Consider the following 23912-nt stretch of genomic DNA (forward strand, 5'->3'; position numbering starts at 1 on the left):
TTGCCAGGACAGCTCGCTCCAAGTGTTCATCCCAGTAGAAGGGTTTAATCACCAGCAATGTTTAGAACTGTCAGTACACGGTGAGAGTAAAAAGGGGGCCAAATTTTAACTGGCTTTATCACTGTTTTCAAATTCTTGATAAACAGTGCATCTCCCCCTTTCTGCCTGGACCCTGGGTGGACCCTGGCATCTCCCCAGCATCAGGGGATCCACAGCACCTCCATGTAGGGAGTACCTATGAGGCATCAGCCAGACGCTGAGCTCGGCATACTGTATACATTGCTTCGAGTTTTCAGGCAAAATACATTATTTGTGCCATCACTATGCACTGTGAATTCTATAATTACAGTACCTGTCACACTGCGGAGTATTCATTTAAATATTAATCTCCCCACTGGACTTTAGGTTTGTCAAGAGTAGATCTTGTCTTCAAGACTAAACCATGTCTTCATTAGTTGAGTCTGTCAAGTCCTTACGGAACACCTGGCTTACAGCTGGGGTTACATAAATGTTCATTTACTATCTTATCCTTTTTGCGTCCAGAGGAACTCTGAATAGTTAAATTGAACAAAGAGAGGCTTAAAACAGCAGCCCCCCCGCCCCGGCCCAGAATTACTTTCTGAATACAAAACGAAAAGCTTTCGAACTCTAGCATATTAAGCAATCTTTCCTATCTTAGTCTCTCATAAAGTACAATCCATTACATTTAGGTTTCCTTCCAGATTATTTTTTCTGATTTCCCAATTTATATTGAGAAAATATATGTCAGTTTGAGGCCGTCACATCAAATGCAACTCCGCCTGCTTATAAAAATACATTTACAGAGTTCTATCAACATTTGTCACCAATTCGGAGAAACATGACAACCTTCGCTAGATTGCTGCAAAAATATGTAAATTAAGGAAATACAAGCCAACCTCATGCTGCGGGGCTGTTAGAAAACATTTGAATTAAAAGAAACATTTGAGTAGCTCATCACCGTAGAATGCCCGTTTTTGCCATTTGGACGGGGGAGTGTGATCCAGGCTTTTAAACGCTCGTCGCATTTGCTTTTAGACAATGATGTTTTCCAGTGAGTGGGGATACGGCTGCTTTGAGGGCAGGGACACCATCCCACTGCAGACTTCCCAAGGATTTACTGCAGCTAATGAAAACCAAGATGGGTTTTCCATAAGAATTTTAGCTGATCCATCCCGGAGAGACATAAAGCAATGAGTTTCCAAAAAACAAGCTCTAATAAGCTCTGAATTCACCGTCCATGCCGTTCCAAATATTTGAGAGCGAAAGTCCTTATTCAGTGAGATTTCACCCTCTGTGGTACCTGGGAGGGGCGGGGAGACATATGTGTGAAACTGTATCGTAGACACACTTTGAGGCAGGTAGCTAAGATATGCAGGCTCTCGGAAGTCTTCCCTTGTAAGCACCATTCTGCTGCCTGACTTCNNAAGCTAAGTCATAAGAAGTGCATTCAGTATGGCCCTGATAACATCTGTGAACAGCTAAGGCCTTGGATCTTTAAGGGTCATCACGGGTTCTCTAGTTAGAAGCCAACCGATGATAGCTACAATGGAGCTCTACGAAGGATACGAAGAAATTCCAAAGAACTAGAAACCAACTCATGCAGAAGTCACTAAAACTTCTACCATTTTTTTAATAGCACCCTTACTCAACTGAGCTGGAAGCCAGGTCACACTGCATGATGCATGTCTCGTTTACTACCCGAGGGGCTGCCTGGGAATGAAGGTGACAAGCGAATGTTAGGCAAGCTCCCACGTGCAACCGGCTGGTGGACCCTGGATCTCTAGATGCGAGGACAGAGAGTGCCCTTCACGGTGTCCGCACAAGCCCAGGGACGCACATTGTATGCTGGGGGAAAATCATTCTAGGTAAAGATGCATCCCGAGGCATGGCTTCCCCCGCTGATGTTCCGACAACATCTAGCCAAAGCAGGGGTGGAGAAGGATGTGGAAAGGGGGGTAAAATAAATACGTATGAATGACAGAGTGGAGAGCAAATCCCAGAGGTCACCACCTCCAAACTTTCGACTTGGGATTCTGCTAATCCTTTATGTTGAAAGAAAATTAATGTCCCTTTAAATTTTACTTACCTCTAGACTCCTAGCAAGTTTGGTAATGCATTCCAATGAAATGTAACAATCTCTAGGGCACTTGGGTGGCTCAGTCAGTTAAGAGTCCACCTTCAGCTCAGGTCATGATCCCAGGGTTCTGGGATCAAGCCCCACATTGTGCTCCCTGCTCAGGGCGGGGGAGCCTGCTTCTCCCTCTTCCTCTGCCCCTCCCCCCACCACCACCACTCGTGCTCTCTTTCTCATGCTCACTTTCTCTCAAATAAATGGATAAATAAATCTTTAAAACAAGAAATGTTACAATCTCTAGATTGTTTTCGTACTGAATGTTTATGTTTGGAAGCGGAGGGGAAGCAAATAGAAAGATGAATAATAACACAGGAGGAAACTAAAACCAGAGCATTATTCCAGAATTCTGATTGCTCAAAGACTAAACTCAATCCTTTCTTATGGCATGACCACGGAAAGCTAATAAAAAGGAAAGCTCACAGACGCAGTAGCATGATAAACATGTTTCTTAAGGACCCAAACTGCTTCAGGATTCATACAAAGTCAAGTTAAAAAGAAAATCTTCGCAATGGTATTTTATAACAGTCTTTTTGTAATGCCCTGAATACGCACAGAGGCCATAAAAAGACCTTACTTGAGCATTAGTATTTCTCTTTTCCCTGGAATATTAGGCCCGTGAGGAAAAGAATGCAAACTAACTATGCCATTTACAAGTTATATACGACTTATTACAAGAGAGCACTTTAAATTTTCTTAAAGGCTTTTCAGGTTGTGTTTTACTTAGATGCTTATGCTTCCAAAATAAGTCCTTCTCGATAATTAAAAGTGAATCAAAAATCTTCAGGATGTTTTTATCTTTAGGGAGATAATTTTCTCCGATTCAAATCTTGAATTACGATTAAAGCTGCAAGGATACGTGGCCTCCTGCTTTGCAGGAACCAGGCATGTTCCTAAGCATTTCCAGACGTGCACAGCTCAGTTCAAATGGCCCTGTCACCCTGAGGCATCTCAGGCAGAGACACCCTGCAAAATGGAATTACCACATCGAGGCCGGTGGAACCCCCTTATTATCAGCAATCATTTTTCCCTATGAGTGCTTCTCCGTCCTGTCTTTCTCTCGGGGCCACATCTCAGCTTGTAAAGTCCTTAGTGCTAGCATGTACATGGGTCATGGTGTATTCTCCACAAACAGGTCTCACTTCCAAAACTAGTAGCGTGAAGAGGGTAAGTAATCATTCTTAAATGTAAAGCAAACCACATTACGCTGCTGCTCAAAGCCCTATAATCCTGCTTAGGAGAAACCCAAGGTCCCATGACCTTTCCGTTCCCATTAGCCAACACACGGTGTGCCCGTGGCTTCGTCTCCTGCCTGGGATCCTGGGATCCCATTCCTCCCCTTTGAGGGCTAACCCTGTCTTTCTCCTTCAAGCTTCGAATTAAATGTCACTTCCTCAAAGGAGCCTTTCTCTGTCTCTCAGATCTCAATCAGGATCCCTTTAGACTCCTTCCTTGCGTCTTCATACTCCTGCCCTTCACTGTCCTTTAGACCCTGTACATGGGCATTACTCTGCGTGAATGTCCAGCCCTCTGCGACAGCCAGGGGGCCGGGCCTGTCTTCCTCCATCATCTTCGTCCATAGGAGCCGCTCAGTAGCTTCACGCAACATCTCTGATTAATTGACTAATAACTCAGTGAACAAAGGCAGACACCCGGTGGGACAGAGGGTGAGAAGCTGGGGCACCCCCGGTGTGGCACCAGCTGCCTTGCCGGGCTTCAAGGTGTAGTCCTGGCCACAGTGCATTTCCCTTCTCAGCAGGTTCCACCCAGGGTGAGGCCACGGCGGCCACACTCCCCAGCTTATCCCCAGCATTCGGCACCGTCCCTGGCACGCGGTGGGTCCTATCATTATTTCTGAACGAATCAATACCTATTATCAAGTCAGGCAAACCTCTCAGAGAAATGCAAGGTAGTGAAGAGCAACAGTCAGGCAGCAGAATATTCAAATTTTTCAAGGAATACCACTTTTAGTTGTTTCTTTAGTGGTTTTTTGCTTTGGGTCATGCTAGGAAAATTCTTTTCCTCTCCCCAACCAAGATTATATAACTTGACCTATATTTTCATGCAGCTGCTATTCTGGTTTTTCTTTCTTCTTCTCCTCCTTTTGAAAAATGTTTTAAATTTTTAATCCATCTGGAATTTCATTTGATACGAAGTCTAACTCAATTTTTTAGAATGTTTAGCTCATTTTCCCAAAACTTCCCACTGATTTTTTTCATTAATTCAGTGGGAATACAAATGCATCCTTCATATCTCCTCAAAGGCACAGAGGAGCTCTCTGGAGAATCAGTGCAATAATGTGCTTTCTCCTCTTGATAGAAAGGTCCTCTGCTAATATAAACCCATAGTATTTAAAACTGAAAACACTATTGAAATCTTTTATTACTTTTTCACATGAAGAAGTTTAGGTCAAAAATTTTCATGTGAAAAGCGTTCAGAGCAACTTTTAAAAGTTCTCCCTATGAGCAGAGGAAAGAAGATTCTTCTCGTTGGGAAGAGCAAGGCCTACGCACTTACTGATTTTTGCATTCTCAACACCGAGCACAGCACCTAGTACCTAGCAGGTACCAGGGATGTCTAATTTACAAAACCAGATCTTCTCCCCCAAGTCAAGTGTGATTTGTATGTTACTTAAATTACAAGCTCACTCGAAAACACGGCTTCTGCATCTCCACTGGCATCTCCATATCTCGTCCTATCGCAGAGTGCTCTGAGGCTTTATCTACTTCAGACAAGACCCTAGGGGACGTACATCAGGGAGGCCAAGTCAGCCATTCATCACGGTGACCTCACCAACTGCAGCTGCAAGCTAACATCATCCCTCCAGATGGCCAGCTTTGGCCCTTCCGTGCACGCCCGTGGGGCCAACAGTGCCCAAAGCTGCTGCATTCCATCCTACATGAATCATATGCCTATTTAGACTTCCCGGTTGGTAGTGGTACTTTTTCTACACTTCTCCAATTACTGACCATTCATTTGACTTCCACATTGCTTGAGACGTATCGGCAGTCTAGGAGAATCCCACCAGGTCCTTGGGTAAACACTCTAGTGGCTTGCTGGAGAGCTGAGGTTAGCAGCTGACCACTGAGCTGTCCCCAAACCCTCTCCAGCCTGATGCCGGCCAGCACCGGCCTGTGCTGAGTCTCCAGGCCTCCTTCAGCCTCACTCCCCTTTGAGCAGAGGTACCTGGGTTCCACTTCCCATGTTTGCTGCTGCAGGTGTGAGCCTGGTTCCACTCCAGTCCCCTGCAGCCACCCCCAGCCTTGTGGAGACCAACACGGAAAGCTAAGTTCCCCAGCTGACGAGAAGGAGGCCAGCCAGCATGGGAGAGTGCAGAGGAGCAGTGCCTGGCAGGGAGGGAAAGAAAAGGAGAGGAAGAGAGTGTGCGTGAAAGGGATAACAACAGAGGGAATAATTAATCAGGCAGGCTTCCACCCAACAGGCTGTTTTTTGACACCTCAGCTCTGAGCCACTTTTTGGGCACCTGGAATGTACTTTCCCATGGAAGCATCATAGCACATGGGACTGTTACTCAGCTAACACTCGTTCAGTTCATGCTTCAAACTATTTTTGTTGCTTTGAATTAAAGAGACTTTGCAGGGTACTCCAGGTCTGTAACTACCACCTGATGTTGGCATCTTTTTATGTGGGGAAGAAATGGGATGAAGTACAGAATATAGTCTTCTTCCCAAAACTACGGCATCTCACCCACAAAGAGGAGATCTTCCCAAAGACGCCAGCACAGCCTCTATGTTTTGAAATCAAATAATGCCTGTCATGTCACAAAGGATTTTTACATAGATTACCGTGTTTGATTTAATCACCATAGAAATTCTGCAAATGAGGTCATCCAAGTGGTACTATCACCTGTTGACAAAAATGTCAAAAACACAGAATATAGAAGGGGGAATGAACCACGAGAGACTATGGACTCTGGGAAACAAACTGGGGGTTTCAGAGGGGAGGCGGGTGGGGGGATTGGGATAGGCCGGTGATGAGTATTAAGGAGGGCACGTATTGCATGGAGCACTGGGTGTTATACACAAACAATGAATCATGGAACTTTACATCAAAAACTAAGGATGTATTGTATGGTGACTAACATAACATTAAAAAAAAAAAAAAAACAGAACATAAACTTCCGAATTATAAAGGGCCACCAACCAACTACCACAACTGAAGAAATGAGGCACAAAGCAAGGTGCAAAATGAGTGAATTTCAGAACTTTGGGGAAGAGCAGGAGGAGTATGCACTTACTGAATACATTCTGCCTGCCGAGGACGATGCCAATACTTTACACTTCTTATCTTGATTAATTTCATCCCCCGACAAATCTTTCTTGTAGGAACCCCCAATTATAAATGACAAAATTGAATCATGATGGTTAAGCATAATTAATATGTGACAAGCCAAAATTTGAGCCCATTCTCTGGGTTATGGCACTTTAATTTCCCCCTTAGCTTTCCAAAAGCTTCCTGCAGGGGAAAATCTGGTCACATACAAAGGCCCAGGGGGTTGGAAAGGCATCAGACTTCTCCACGGCAGCAATGGAAGGTGGAAGACGATGGGACATTACGTTAGCATTCTTACAGAAGTGTTTACATCCTCAGTTGCTGCACAATACCAACTATCCATTAAGTGCAAGGCAGAATGGAAATACTTGGAGATATGCAAAGTCTCAGAAATTCTCCTTCCCGGGCACCCTTTCCCTGGAGTGACTGGAGGAGGTGCTTCATTCACAAAGAGGGAGTAAACACAGAACGATCGGAGCAGGTTCCAGGAGGCAGTCCAGGGAGGATGGAACTAATAGATGATCTGACAGGTATGCCTATATGGAAACCTGAACTGAGAGACAGTTCCCATAGCTACGGGAAAGGCTAGCAAATCAAAAACAGAAATCTGAGCAAGGAAGGGAAGGTAATCGTGGTAGACTACTGGACTAGAAGTGAGCAACAATCAGACCTAATAGAGAAAAAAAAGTCCTGAGTATGTGTTCAAAAAAATATTAAAACTATATTGTGAGGAAGGAGAAAGGGAAAATGTTAATGTGTGAGGGAAGATAAGAGACAGGAATCCTCTCATTCATAACAGGAAGTTAGTAGACAGGCAAATCTGAAATATCAAGAAACGGCAGAGCAAGAGGATCACGTAGAAGAATTATGGTAAATACCAGGAGAAATATCTAAAGAGCAGAAAGTAATTGTTTATGGGCAGAGAGAATCAGACACGGGGAGAAGTTCACAAGAGTCTGCTGCTTGTCGTTACAACTTGTTCTATTTTATTCTTAATCTATGTATTACTTTGATATGAATGAAAAGTACATTCGAAAAAGCAACATCTCTCAGAACCACGTCTCTGACATGTAGAAACCAGTCTGTAGGGAAATCAACAGGCAAGATTTGCCAATACGCAAAGGAAATAGCATTTAAGAATGACAAAATCAGGACTCACTTGTGACTAAGTTTTGTGATAGTGATTTTTTTTAAATTACAATTTCGATGAGATTCAGTATTTTCTATAATTTCTGTAATCTTTTATCCATTTATCATACATCCAAAAATTATAGCTTAAGCTTTTTCAGCAACCATTTATTTTTTGCAGAGGAATGAGCCTGTTTGTATATATTTTCCTATCCACATCTACCCTTGAGTCCTTCAAACCAGCCTTTACCTTACAAAGCTTTTTCTGCCCACATCAGCGTGTAGGAAAATCTTCCCTGGGGAATTTACAAAGCACTGATCGTTCACCTGTTCATTCAACCAATATCATTGAACACCTACTATGCACCAGACATTAATTCAACATCTAGTCCTAAAATTCATACATTTTCCATTTTATAGGCATAACCAACCAGTTGGAAAAAATTAACCACTGAATATAAAATTAATTATAACCTTTTCTTTTAGGGTCTGGGCCTTCCACTTCTTTGTATTTCCTGCAAGGCTGAACATAGCGCTGGCGCCACATCACTGTGTGTGTAGCAATCATGGCTCCCCCATTCTGGCACAGCCAGAGGCTTGCTTAATAGGTCACAAACTCTTTGATGACAGAAACCACATCTTAGTCACCCTATCTCACTGGTTCACAGGCTTCTTATCATGGAGGAACCCAGTAATTCTTTTTTTTAATGCATAGGAAATTCATAAGCATTTTCTGAATGAATAAATAACAAGGGAATGTGAATAATGGAATTATTTTTTATCTCAATCTCTTAATTCCATTAAAACCCACTCTTACGGTAAGAGTAAGGTCATCAGATCAGAGCACTTCAATAATATTATGGAAATTTCTTCTGGGAGGTCATGTGAAAATATGACCCAACTTTATTAATTCATTTCAAAATGACATCATTCCTTCTGAAAATTCTTAGATAAAACAAATTTTCTTTTTTTGGAGGGGGCCTATTTTAGTTTTTATTTTAGTTCCAGTTAACATACAGTGTTATATTAGTTTCAGGTATACAATACCATGATTCAACACTTCCATACAGCCCCCTGTGCTCATCACAAAAGTGCCCTCCTTAATCCCCATCACCTATTTCACCCATCCCCCTGCCCATCTTCCCTGAGGTAACCATCAGTTTGTTCTCCATAACTAAGAGTCTGTTTCTTGATTTGTCTCTCTTTTTCCCCTTTGCTCATTTGTTTTGCTTCCTAAATTCCACATATGAGTGAAATCATGGTATTTGTATTCTCTCTGATTGACTTATTTCATTATACCCTCTAGATCCATCCACGTTATTGCAAATGGCAAGATTTTATTCTTTTTTATGGCTGAATAATATTCCATTATATGTATATACCACATCTTCTTTATCCATTCATCAATCAATGGACACAAAGGCTGCTTCCATAATTTGGCTACTGTAAATAATGCTGCTTTAAACATAGGGGTGCGTGTATCCTCTTGAATTAGTGTCATCGTATTCTTTGGGTAAATACCCAGTAGTGAGATTGCTGGATAGTAGGGTAGCTCTATTTTTAACTTTTTGAGGAATCTCCATACTGTTTTCCACAGTGGCTGCACCAGTTTGCATTCCCACCAACAGTGCACAAAGGTTCCTTTTTCTCCACATTCTCACCAACACCTGTTGTTCCTTGTGTTGTTGATTTTAACCATTCTGACTGGTGTCAGGTAATATCTCATTGTAGTTTTGATTTGCAGTTCCCTGATGATGAATGATGTTGAGCATCTTTTCATATGTCCGTTGGCCTCTGAAGAAATGCCTGTTCATGTTTTTTGCCTATTTTTTAATTGTGTTATTTGGGTGTTGAGTTTTATAAGTTCTTTATATATTCTGGATACTAACCCTTTATTAGGTATGTCATTTGCAAATATCTTTTCCCATTCCATAGATTGCCTTTCAGTTTTGTTGATTGTTTCCTTCACTGTGCAGAAGCTTTTTATCTTGACATAATCGCAATAATTTGTTTTTGCTTTTGTTTCTCTTACCTAGGGAACCTGCTTATCTAGAAAAAAGTTGCTATGACAGATGTCAAAGAGGTTATTGCCTGTGTTCTCTTCTAACATTTTTACGATTTCAGGTCTCATATGTAAGTCTTCAATCCATTTTGTATTTATTTTTGTGAATGGTATAAGAAAGTGGTCCAGTTTCTTTCTTTTGCACGTTGCTGTCTAGTTTTCCCAACACCATTCGTTGAAGAGATGGTCTTTTTTTCCCATTGGATATTCTTCCCTGTTCTGCTGAAGATTAATTGACCATGTGGTTGTGGGTTTATTTCTGGGTTTTCTATTCTGTTCTATTGATATTTTTGTCTGTTTTTGTGCCAGTACCATACTCTTTTGATCACTACAGCTTTGTAATGTATAACTTGAAGTCCAGAATTATGATGCCTCCAGCTTTGCTTTCCTTTTTCAAGGTAGCTTTGGCTATTCAAGGTCTTTTGTGGTTCCATACAAATTTTAGGATTAGAGGGGCCTAGGTGGCTCAGTCAGTTAAGTATCCAACTCTTGGTTTCAGCTCAGGTCATGAGCTTGTGGTTGTGGGATCAAGTCTCTCATCTGGCTCTGTGCTCAGCATGGAGTCTGCTTCAGATTCTCTCTCCCTCTTCCTTTCCCTCCCCCTCTGCTCCTCCCCCAGCTTGCTCATGCTATCTCCCTCTCTCTCATGTAAATAAATAAAATCTTCAAAAAAATTTTTAGGATTGTTTGATAAAGTTCTTAAAAAATGCTGGTGGTATTTTGATAGGGATTGCATTAAATGTGTAGATTGCTTTGGGTAGTATAGACATTTTAATAATATTTGTTCTTCCAATCCATGAGCATGGAATGTCTTTCCATTTCTTTCTGTCCTCTTGAACTCTTTCATCAGTGTCTTATAGTTTTCAGAGTATAGGTCTTTCACTTGTTTGGTTAGGTTTATTTCTAGGTATCTTTTTATTTTTGGTGCAATTGTAAATGGGATTGTTTTTTTTTTAGTTTCTCTTTCTGCTGCTTCATTACTAGTGTATAGAAATGCAACAAATTTATGTACACTGATTTTGTATAATTGCAACTTTACTGAATTAGTTTATTAGTTCTAGCAGTTTTTTGGTGGAGTCTTTCCAGTTTTATGTATATAGTATCATGACATCTGCAAATAGTGAAAGTTATACTTCTTCCTTATGGATTTAGATGCCTTTTATTTCTTTGTATCTGATTGTTGTGGCTAACACTTCCACTACTATGTTGAATAAAAGTGGTGAGAGTGGACATCCTTGTCTTGTTCTTGACCTTAGGGGAAAAACTGTCAGTTTCATCCACTAAGGATGATATTAGCGGTGGATTTTTCATAGATGGCCTGTATTATCTTGAGCTATGTTCCCTCAAACTTACTTTGTTTAGGGTTTTTGTGATGAATGGATGTTGTACTTTGCCAAATGCTTTTTCTGCATCTGTTGAAATGATCCTATGGTTCTTATCCTTTCTCTTATTTATGTGATGTATCACATTGATCAACTTGTGAATATTGAACCACCCTGGAATAAACCCCACTTAACCATGGCGAATGATTTTTTTTAATGTATTGTTGAATTTGGTTTGCTAGCATTTTGTTGAGGATTTCTGCATCTATGTTCATCAAGGATATTGGCCTGTATTTCTCTTCTTTTAGTGGTATCTTTATTTGGTTTGGTATCAAGGTAATGCTGGCCTCATAGAATGAATTTGGAAGTTTTCCTTTCTTTTCTACTTTTAGGAACAGTTTAAGAAGAGTGGTCACTAACTCTTCTTTCAATGTTTGGCAGAGTTTGCCTGTGAAGCCAGCTGGTCCTAGACTTTTGTCTGCTGGGAGATTTTTGATTACTGATTTGATTTCTTTGCTGGTTATCAGTCTGTTCAAATTCTATTTCTTCCTGTTTCAGTTTTGGTAGGTTATATGCTTCTAGGAATTTATTCATTTCTTCCAGGTTGTCCAATTTGTTGACATATAGTTTTTCATTATATTCTCTTCTAATCACTTGTGTTTCTGTGGTGTTGGTTGTTATTACTCCTCTCTCGTTTGTGATTTTGAGTCCTTTCTCTTTTTTTTCTCAATCAGTCTGGCTAGAGGTCTATAAATTTTATTGATTTTTTTTCAAAGAACCAGCTCCTAGTTTCACTGACCTGTTTTATTGGGGCTTTTTTCGTTTCTATAACATTTATTTCTGCTCTAATCTTTATTATTGCCTTCTTTCTGTTGGTTTTAGGTTTTGTTTGTTGTCCTTTTTCTAGCCCCTTAAGGTGTAAGGTTACATTGTTTATTTGAGGTTTTTGTTTTTGTTTTTTGTTTTGTTTTGTTTTGCTTCTTGAGGTAGGCCGGTATTACTATAAACTTCCCTCTTAAAACTGCTTCTGCTGCATCCCAGAGGTTTTGGACCATTGTGTTTTCATTTTCATTTGTTTCATATGTACTTTTTAATTTCTTCTTTCCTTTGGTTGTTTAGTAGCATGTTATTTAACCTCCATGTGTTTGCGGTCTTTCCAGATTTCTTCCTGTGGTTGTCTTCTAGTTTCACACCATCTAGTTAATAATATTTGTTCTTCCAATCCATGAGCATGGAATGTCTTTCCATTTCTTTCTGTCCTCTTGACCTCTTTCATCAATATCTTATAGTTTTCAGAGTATAGGTCTTTCACTTGTGATGGTGAGTAAAGACGCATGGTATGACTTTAATCTTCTTGAATTTGTTGAGGGTGGTTTTGTGGGTTAATGTATGATCTATTCTGGAGAATGTTCCATGTGCACGTGAAAAGAATGTGTATTCTGCTGTTTTAGGTTGGAATGTTCTGAATATATCCATCTGGTCCAGAGTGCCATTCAGAGCCATCGTTTCCTTGTTGATGTTCTGTTTAGATGATCTGTCCATTGATATAAGTAGGGTGTTAATGTCCCCTACTATTATTGTATTATTACTGATTAATTCCTTTATGTTTGTTAACAGTTTTATGTATTTAGGTGCTCCTAGGTTGGGTGCATAAATATTTACAATTGTTAGATCTTCCTGTTGGATTGTCCCCCTTTTTATTATATAGTGCTCCTCTTTGTCTTGTTACAGTCTTTGTCTTAAAGTCTATTTTGCCCAATACAATAATTGCTACCCCAGCTTTCTTTCATTATCCATTTACATGATAGATGATTCTCCATCCCCTCACATTCAATCTGCAGGTGTCTTAAGGTCTAAAATGAGCCTCTCATAAGCAGCTTATAGATGGGTCTTGGTTTTGTTTTTTTTTTTTTTTTAATCCATTCTGTTGCCTTATGTCTTTTGATTGGAGCATTTAGTCCATTTACATTCAAAGTAATTATTGATAGGTGTGCATTTATTACCATTAGATAAAACAAACTTTCAAACAGATACAACTTCTTACTGTTTTACAACAGAGGCTCATCAGGTCATTTGTCTGGAATTACATCATAATTCAGGATCATAGATTAGTTTTCTTTTCTAAAACTCCAGTGCTCCTTAAACATTTGGTCTTGAAAGTTCCATACTTGACTAATACGGTGCCATCTGTAGTGCTGTCTACTCTGATATCTTGTTATTTTCAGCGTGATTCACTAAGATTAAACAACTTCACATTCCATTAATATGTCAGTTATAGCCACATCACCATATGTCTGCTGAACTGTACGATGAGTGACAGAATTTTATTCTTTTAGCTCAAATATTGGTGAAACATCTTGCTGGGGCTAGGATGGGATAAAGTTTACCTAAATTCATCTCCAAAGCAAAGAACTGAATTGACTAAAAAAATACATGATTCAATTTCCAGTCTTCGACTTGAGTTGTAGTCTGAATTTTATATCAAAATTTATTTTGTCTCTCCACATAATTTTGTATGTCAAGTAAAATTACATATCAGAGGTATGCAGAAAGGAAAGTAAACGGAAAGAAGCTTATACACCTAGTTCAAATTTGTTCTAGCAAATAGAAGGCAGATGATATTTAAATGAGGTGCAGTTCAATAAACACACTTCTGTGCCCAGCACCAAGTAAGCAGGGGAGAGCCAGTGCAAGCAAACAGACACGCTGCTCACACTCACTTGAGAGAATATGATGGAAAGGGAGATTCAGGGGAGCGGCCGAAAAATTAGTCTGATCCAGGTGGTCAGGGAAGGACTTCCGGAGGCACTGATTTTTAAACAGAGACCTGAAGGATGAATCATCTGGCTTGAGTCTAGTGATGCTGGAGAAAAAGCATTGCAGGCAAAGGGAAGAGCAACGAGAGGACAGTCAGAGAATGGAGTGTATTGGAGAAACCACAAGAATGCCCAGCATTCATTGTGGTGAATCTGTTTCACCCCGGGGATTAAAGCTTCGTAGAGTTGGCCTTAGACGACGGCATGCTGGACTCTACAGGGTCCACCGCACTGATGGGGCCCTTCTGGGCAACAATGGCTATGGTACCATGCTGCCTAAGAGCCGAGTACAAACCACGCATGATCAGCCCGCTAGACCAAGAGCAGAGCACATAGAGAAAGAGCACTGGACTGGAGGAAGGCGCCCTGGATTCTGGTCACTCACTGGCCACACACTTGCTGGGACTGAAGTTAGGTGCCTTGACTTCTGTAGGCTTCCGTTTCCTCCTATGTAAGGGGTGGGATGGCATTCCATAAACTCTAAGACAGGGACGGCACATACGCCTCATCTCACATGCCGATTCAATGTCTGCCCCGGGCCCAGTTTGGGATTGTTCTCAGTTAGCGATGTCTGCCATGGGATTAGGGCTTTCTGCTGCTATGCCACAGACCTGCTCGCCCTGCTCTGCTCTCTCTTCTTTTCCAGTTATAGTATTCTGTGATCCTATGAAAAAGGAGATTTGAGCACTGTTCTCATGTTAAAAGGAATACGATCGGTCTGAATTGCCTGTGCATGTTTTCTTGGGAGTGGACAAAATAAAGAGTGAACTATCTAGAAGGCAGAAGGCCAGGAAGAGGAGGAAGGAAACTCAGGACCTGGATGATACCAAAATGAGTAATGGCTTTTCAATGAGTTCATACCAACATATTTTAAATATTTGGATTTTCCTTCAAATGCACACAATTTTGAAATCCAATCTGTTCTTCATTACATGCCTAATTTGTCAAATCTATTACTCTTGGCTAGATTTCAAGTGGCTTATAACAGCTAAGGCAGGCCAGGGAGGAACGTTCACAGAGCCCATGCTTGAGCCCATGCTAACAGGCGTGAGCTCCCGGCCCAGTGTGTAGGACGGAGACCCAGTACCGCCTGGTCACTCGCCCCTCAAAGAGGGGCCGACAACATACGAACACACTCACATTACTTGGACTTGAACTGTGTACTGAAAAGGTCATGCGGTTTCAAAATATCTAAATGATTCTATTTTAAACTGGGCTCCGTTAGATTCAGGGAAGAAGACAACCACACTAACAAAATCAAACAAACAAAAAAACCAAAACCAAACCAAACCAAACAAACAGGGTTTGAACTAAACTACGGAGTGTTGAATTCAATATTGTCACTGCTGAGTTCTACACTCTGAATTGCCACACTGAGCTTAGCCTGAGCCTCCTCTGTCTTATTTTCCTTTCTCTCCATCTGATAAGCTCTCTGTGCTCATCCTGGGACATCGAAATACGAAGTAGAGGTGGAGGAGAAGCTGATATGGATATAGCTATGCAGCCCCCTTAGGCAAAGCCTCACACTGCACATCTCCACCCAGAATCAATGACGCCAAAGTAATCAACCCCCAACTCCACTAATTTCACCAAAGAATAGTTCCTAAAGCTTTACAGCATGAAAGGGGAATGTGACCTTAACACTTCCAGAAGCTCCGTAGAAACCGGTTTCCTCTGGTTGCTCTACCCGACCACCAGCAGGCACCCGTCTGGGCTGCACCGCTCTCTACAACTGAGCTGCAACAGGAAGTAGCCATTACACATGGCACCTGCAATGAGCCCACCCTCCTTCAGGTTTTATAATACTGATAATCATGTGCATTGAGGTAGTACCTGAAATTGAATAGAGCATGTAAAAAATATATATTATATATGTTAATTAAATTAATTAAAATATATACATATATACATGTATATATACAAATATATACATATGTACATATATGCAATATATACATATATCAAAATATATTATATATTATATACTAATTAACCTAATTAAAATATATACATATATACATAAAATATATACATATATATATATAATTAAAATATATACATATATACATATTAAAATATATAATATATTATATATTAACTTAACTAAAACATATACATTAACACATATATATGAAATATATACATATATACATACATATATAATATATACATATATATTAATTAAAATATATACATATTTATTATATATTATACATTAAATTAAAATATATACATATATACATAATATAAAATATATACATATACCTGAAATTGAATAGAGCATATAAAAATATATATTATATATTAAATTAAAATATATACATATATATAAAATACATGTTAAGCACAACTATATTGAGCTTGACCCTTAAGCTAGATGCTGTTGTTGCAGGTGAGAAAAGCAAGTCTCTGAGGGCAGAGCAGTCGGGGCTACCCTTCTCCACCTTCTAAACCCTCTCTGGGCAGCAGACCCAGGATGCCGTATTTCTCCACTAAACAATCTGCATGTTTCCTGAGTCAGCTGTCTTAAATTAAGGCAGCTCCTCATACCCACCCAGAGATGTTCCTTGACGAAATGCTCTTGACAGCAGTTTAAGTGATTCTTTCGCTTCTTCATTTTTAAATTATTTTGCCCCCTTTTCCCTTTGTCACACTAATCTACTGAAGTTTCTGCTGACCAGCCTGGTGAGTCCAGTACATTCGTGCAAGTCAGCAAATCTGGGCGCCACTCACATACCCTTGTGTCTGGACAGGAGGACAACTGTCTCCCTCTACAACAGAGAGGGTACACTGGGCTATAAAGTTATAACCGACACTAGTTGGTTATAAACTATAGCTATAAACTGTGACCGATGACTTCAATGTGTCTGAAAATGGGGATAAATCAATCCTTCCACCATCTGTTGGATCACAGAGCAAGGGAAGAGCTACCAGAGAAATTCCCGAGATTTCTTATCTAGAAGCTCTGACACTGTCTGGATTACCTGGCTATTACACGATTGTGACCAGAAATAGCCCCGAGAACTCCTAAGGCCATCAAGTATGGGTCTAGGTCTAAGGGAGCAAAGCCAGCGAAGCAAAGTTCAAGGGTTCAGAGGTCTTAAAGGTTCAGCAGTTTCTGCTACATCCCTGCCCAGCACCCCCTCCTGCAAAAAGCTTTGTGGAGGATGGGGGCGTGGTGAAGTGTTCTTCCCAATCCCCTGTCAACTTAAACTGGAGCAGCATAATCTTCCGGTCTGAATGATATAAATGAATCTTCCCCAAAACTACATAGCCAATTATTATTTTTATAAAACACAGTTCTAATTCACGCCACTTCAACTTTCTTGTTCCGGAACAATCATGCATACTCCAAGGTACACACTCTCCTTTTTTTAAATTGTGGTAAAATAGATACAATGTAACATCTACCAGTGTAACCATTCTTAAGCGCGTAGTGCAACGGCATTCAGACATTCACTCGGTTGTCACACTCTCTGGTTTAAAGGATGCCTCCCCCTGCACCGTTTGTTTTAACGAGGGATATATTACTGACCTCTCACTTCCCGTTGCTGATACTCTCTGTTTTTAAGAACCGGGTGTGAAATCCACATCCACGGATGGTGCTTGCGGAGCTGAGGGAGCATATGATGGGTCACAGATCCCACCGAGCCAGCCAGGGCAAACAGCACAACACTGAGAAATGGCTGTGACACAAGAGGGAAATCTCGTTGTTCAGCCTCGCAGGAGAGGGGAGGGACGCCCATGGATAGTCCACAACACCACTGCCCTTCCCCTCTCCCCTCCAGCAGAACAGACACGCAACCCCAGTTCTTCTCTCAGGCTTCTGAAAATTTCTGCCACACAAAACCCGCCGGTGTGGCGAGCCGCTAAGTGGGGGGTTGGAGAGCTGGCTCCGGCGAAGTTCAAAGGCCAAGGGAAGTCTGACCTTTGGTTTTGTTACTGTTGCTTTTGAAAGGAGAGGTCGAGAATAACAAATGTAACTCATAGACTTTCCTCCTTGGAAGGAGTTCCTAAGCGTATAATACTTTTATATGGAGACAGTCACTGTGGGAACCTCAGGCCAGAAATCCCACCTAGAGCTCTCTGCGCTCTCGGCGTTTGTTTTTCTAACTGAAAATGATGTTCCAAAGCTCCTCCTGGCTCTCGGACCTCTGTCTGACTCCTCATATGCTAAGGCCTCCGGTCTCTACTCCCCGTGGTGTGCCCTCAGCCTGTCTTACTACCCCTGGGCTCCAGCACACGCGTGTGGCTCGAACAAACAACACAGCTCCGCAGGCGCGGGAAGACAAAGGATAAAGCACTTGAACCCAACCTGCAAATCTCATCTTGGACCTGACTCTTCACAGCACAGAGATATGTCCCTTAAACCTCTCAGCTGGCGTCTTGGTTTCCTCCTCTGGCTTCACCACCCTGCCAATACCCTGGAACCCCACAACGGGCTCCGTTATAAAGGAGGTGGGGAGAGTATAAAGTCGAATGGATACGTACTCGCAAGGACAGGAACACAGTGCTGGCACTGACTGCAAATGACAGAACAGCGGCCACCGAGCAGATAATGAGATCCGATTTTAAGGTATCCTTCTGCAAAGAGAGAACCAACTGTAAAGTCTGCTCTTCTTTGTTTCTCTCAGCAACTCTGCAGTCACCGGGTAAGTCAGGTGACAGGATACTGACTCTGGATAACCGACTCAGCGTATCACTTACCTGCTATGTTCCCAGTGGCACATACTGGGTGGTCCATCCATGAGAACAAGGCAAAGGGTGGGGAAAGGGGAATGCACAGTGCAACACTAGCCTGCACCTGCTAACCACAGCAGGAAAAAGTTTTCTACACGTGTAGGAGGCATAAAGTTCTCTACAAACACAGATCAGATGCAAGGTCCCATGGTCTGATAAAGGAGGATAACGTGCTAATCATCTCGACTTGGCTTTAGCTTAGCTGTTTGGCAAACAGAAGCCTCTTACACAGTCACTTATTTCTTTGGACCAGAACAGATTTCACATTGTAATTCACCAGTCAGTCAGACTGGGTAAAGGCCACTTCCAAATAATTTAAATATGTATGTATCAATGACATATATGCAGAAAATGAAATAATAAATTTTCTATCACATAAAATTGTGGCATGAGCAGGGCCTGGGGGAAAACAAGGCAATGTTAGACCACAGAATGTTATTAATGCTGAACTAATATTATAGGGAGAATGGCCTGTTAGTACAAACAAGCACGATACTGCTGGGTGACAGATCTAAAAGAGACACGAAGGACCATCCATTTTTTTCTTTCTACAGAGGCCAACTTGCTGCAGTACACAATTACGGAACATTTTAAGGTACCACACACCTGAAAACTCTGCAGCCATCGTTATAAATATATCAATATCTCATACTGGGAAGGAATTATGCCTCTTAAATCATTGTTTCGAATGCTCTCTGCCAGAAAATTGTATCTGTGTTCATCTGTTTCCTTACACTCCCCTCCCCCTTTTTTCTTTTCTTGTTTTTAAAATTAAAATGTGGCATTCTTGAAAGTCTTGCTGCTGGCTTTCTCACTGAATTAACACCCAAGTGATAGGAAGAAATCAGAAAGACAGCTTAAATGCGGTAATAACGACCTCGAACCATATGATGAAAAAGTCAACATGCCTGGTTAAAGTAATGAATAATACAGTGAAGAGGGGCGCCTGGGTGGCTCAGCTGGTTGAGCGTCCGACTCTTGGTTTCAGTTCAGGTCATGATCTCAGGGTCACGGGATCAAGTCCCACATCGGGCTCCATACTCAGCAGGGACGCTGCTTGAGATCCTCTCTCTCCCTCTCCCTCCCTCTTCTCTTTCCCCTCTGCCCCTCCCTGCTTCATGTGTGCGTGTGCACACATGTTCTCTCTCTCAAATAAATAAATAAAATCTTTAAAAAATAATAATACAGTGAAGAGATATATTCTCGATGTCAATTTACCAACTATCTGCTAAAGTTGTCTTACAATTCACATACAGGTATTGAATATGGGAGAAATCATATAGTGATAAACTAACTTCTAGATTTATTCTTAGTAATGGTATAAATATATGGCTAAAAAGTGGTAAGAATTTCCCTGATTTTTGAGCAGGGCAAATCATTGTTTTTTTTTTTTTTTTTTCATTCTGAATCTATAAAATTTTTGTGATCACAGATTTTCACCAGAAATTTACTATTAAGAAATGGCTAAAATTCAGGTATCTCCTTTCATTCTAAAGATTTACAAAAGGCCAGACCTTCCCGAAGGTCTTTTCACTGACATGGTTTTATGTCATTTAAAAATTACTGAATGCTAATCCAAAAGGAAGATAAACATTTTCCCAAATATTCTAATTTAAAATTAACTGTTGTCTATAATTGGCCAACCATCCCTTTCTAAAGGCAAAATAGTGGGCCATCAGGGCAGCTGCCAGGGAGAGGAGGGTTACTTTTCTGGGTTTCTCAAAGCAAAAGGGAGAAAGAGCTCTGAGTATTGTTACTTTTTTCACAGTTGAGTGACATACAGGAAGTCCACTGATTTTTGTCAGTGTCATGAGTATCCCTTGGAAATACAAACAACTGCACGGCCTTTATTTATTAAAATGTTCCTCCTGCCCATTTCTTTTCTGTACTGTAATTTTTATTATTTTTTTGAAAGACATTATTTATTTATTTGACAGAGAGAGAGACAGTGAGAGAGGGAACATAAGGAGTGGAAGAAGGAGAAACAGGCTCCCCGTGGAGCAGGGAGCCTGACGTGGGACTCGATCTCAGAACCCTGGGATCATGACCTGAGCTGAAGGCAGATGCTTCACCGACTGAGCCACCCAGGCGCCCCTGGGTTTTAAACAGCTTTATCGAGGTATGCCTGACATACAAAATCCTGCATACATATAAAGTGTACCATTTGATGAGTTTTGACATGAATATCCCCATGAAATCCAAAATCATAATTAGGGTAAGTAGCATAGCCATCATGCCCCAGAGTTTCCTCTCCTGACCTTTGCTAACCTATGTCCCCATCTCTCCTCTGTCCACAGACAACCACTGATCTGCACCATAATGATGGTTTATTTCGTTCCCTAGATGTTTATGTGATATAAATGGAGTTGTAGAATATGTATTCTTCCTTGATCTGGCTTCTTTCACTCAGTGGAATCTGACAGTAATCCACGTTGTCTGTATGAATCTGTATGTCCATCGCTGTTTCTGGCTGTGTAATATTCCTTTGTGTGCTCATAGCACAGTGTATTAATCCAGCCACCTGTGGGTAGACATCTGAGTTATTTCCAGTCTCTGACCATGTCTCTGGACATGTGCTTTCATCTCTCTTTGTAAATGTTTTAGTAGAATGGTTGGAACACATGGTGGGGTTAGACTTAACTTTCTAAGAAACTGCCACACAGTTTTTCAAAGTCATTGTAACCTTTTTGCATTCTCACTGGCAGTGTGAGAGTTCCAATTAGTTCATATTCTTGCCTACACTTGGTGTAGTCAGTATTCTTTATTTTAGCCATTCTGGCATTGTGTAGTGTAGTAGTCCTCAGCCAGGGACAATTTACCTCCCCAGGGACATTTGGCAATGTCTTGAGACATTTTTGACTATTACATTTCAGGATAAGAGAGAGTAGCATTGGCATCTGGTGGGTAGAGGCCAGGGATGCAGCTTAATATCCCACAATGCACAGGACAGTCCCTGACCACAGACTTATGAGGCCCAGGATGTCAATAGTGTGAGGTTGAGAAACCTTGGTGTAGTAGTATCTAATTATGGCTTTAATTTGCATTTTCCAATGGCTAATGATGTTGACCATCATTTCACATACCTAGTTTTTATTTTACCATTTACAATATAGCATAAAAAATATGAAATACACAGGATAAATTTGACAAAAATGTACGAGACCTGTACACTGAAAACTATAAAACCCTGCTAAGAGAAACTAAAGGGAGAGACATACCATGTTCATCGATTTGAAGATTCAGTATTGTTAAGATTACCAAACTGATATATAGCTCCAGTGGAATCCTAATCAAATCCTAATAGGACTTTTTTTGGTACAAATTGGTAAGCTAGTTCAAAAATTACTTGGAAATGCAATGGACCTAGAAAAGGTAAAACAACTTTGAAAAGGAAGAACTAAGTTGGAAGATATATAATATCTGACTTCAAGGCTTATTACAACTCTGCAGGAATCAGGTGTTGATGGTATTGGAGCAAAATATGTATCTAGATCAAGAGAACAGAAGAGCCCAGATCAAAATATATACAGTCAACGGACTTTAAACAAAAGTGCCAAGATGAAATGGCAGCTTTCGCCTAAATGAGGAAAAAGATCATGCTTTCAACAAATGGAACTGGAACAACTAACTGGATAGCCATCTACAAAAAACTAAAACAACACCAGAAAGCCTTGACATGTACTTCCTGTCACACAGAAAACTTAACTCAATGTGCATTATAAACCTCACTTAAACTATTAAATTTCCCAAAGAAAGCATAAGAGGAAATCTTAGTGACCTTGGGTTTGGCAAAGCTTTCGTAAATAGAACACTAAAAGGTAGAGGTTTAAAAGAAAAGAAGTCATTAAATTGGAATTCGTGAAAATTTAAAACATTTGCTCTTCAAAATACATTGTTATAAAATGAAAAGGCAAGCCAGGGACTGCGAAAAGTAATTGCAAAACATATATACAACAAAGAACTCTTATCTGTAATGCATAAAGAACTTTACAAACCAATAATAAGAAGTCAAACAACCCCTCCCCCATTCCCAGCTGCAACCGGGCAAAGTTTTCAACAGACTCTTCCCCAAACGCGATGGCAAATGGTAATTATTGAGATTTTCAAGCTAGTGCTATTTTTTTTATTTTTTATTTATTCTTTTTTTTTAAAGATTTTTATTTATTTATTCGACAGAGATAGAGACAGCCAGCGAGAGAAGGAACACAAGCAGGGGGAGTGGGAGAGGAAGAAGCAGGCTCCCAGCAGAGGAGCCTGATGTGGGGCTCGATCCCAGAACGCCGGGATCACACCCTGAGCCGAAGGCAGACACTTAACCGCTGTGCCACCCAGGCGCCCCTAGCGCTAATTTTTTAAAAGATTTATTTGTTTATTCGGGGGAGGCGTGACAGAGAGAAAGAAAGAGAGAGAGAGAAAATGAGCAGGGGGGAGGAACAGAGGGAGAGGGAGAAGCAGACTCCCCGCTGAGCAGGGAGCCCAAAGTGGGGCTCCATCCCAGGACCCTGAGATCATGACCTGAGCCGAAGGCAGACGCTTAACCGACTGAACCACCCAGGTGCCCCTCAAGCTAGTGCTAATAGATGAAACCAGAGACCACTCTGTTAATACTGGTAAAAATAACACGAACAAAATAAAAAGAAAATAGCTCCCTCTTTCCCTACAGCCACCAAAAAGCAGATATTATTCTACTTCAAAAATTTTATTCCCCAAAATATTTTTTTCTTAGAAACATGTTGTAGACATGTGCCTTCACAAAAAGTAGGATATGCAGCAGATTCTGATAAACACATTCATTCAGTGAAACAACACTGTACTTACTAATGCACAATTACTATTCTTACAAACATTTTCACGTGCGTGTCTTAAATGCAGTACAGTGTAGCAAACGTGAAAACATTATTTTTTAAAAGCAATCTTGAAAACACCTGGACCTCAGAGGCTGTTGTGTCCTATGAAAGTAGTCTTTAATACTATAAAAAGTTTGTAATTTTGGTTTTCTTATTAAATGACTTTGCTGATTTTAATACATATTATACTCCTCTGTTTCTAAAAGACAGAAGCATGTGTAAGGTTTCCGTTTTAGTCTTGCCGTACAAAAGGAGAATTACTGGTGCTGCCTTCTTCACATGCTTGAAGGCTCATAACTCCAAGTCTGTTGAATTACTTATTTAAACAAGAGGTTTAGAATCTTTGCTTCTTTTTAATAAATATCCTAAGTCTTAAAAGTGAACCATACGATGTTAGGCATTACAAAAATCAGAGTACAAAATATCAGAGCAAAATGCAAATTTAGGTCTCTGCAATTTTTTAGCAGTAATTAATGTTTCCATTATAGGATAACATAATACTGCAGTGCTCTACAACACAGAGAAGAAAGGGAATAGATCATTCATGATCAT

General features: G+C 40.7%; 1 protein-coding gene across 1 annotated transcript in view; it reads right to left on the bottom strand.

Annotated features, from left to right (window-relative positions):
- PCNX2 (pecanex 2) overlaps positions 1-23912 on the bottom strand; it is a 291473-nt gene that overhangs the window by 123243 nt on the left and 144318 nt on the right. The window contains exons 18-19 of the mRNA XM_040624241.1: positions 18265-18357; positions 17309-17459 (exon numbers count right to left, since the gene is read on the bottom strand). Of these exons, the coding sequence (XP_040480175.1) occupies positions 17309-17459; positions 18265-18357 (244 nt within the window). The remainder of the gene's footprint in view (positions 1-17308; positions 17460-18264; positions 18358-23912) is intronic.

This window comes from Ursus maritimus, unplaced genomic scaffold (assembly GCF_017311325.1).
Source record: "Ursus maritimus isolate PB19 unplaced genomic scaffold, ASM1731132v1 scaffold_7, whole genome shotgun sequence".
Classification (NCBI taxonomy): Eukaryota; Metazoa; Chordata; class Mammalia; order Carnivora; family Ursidae; genus Ursus; species Ursus maritimus.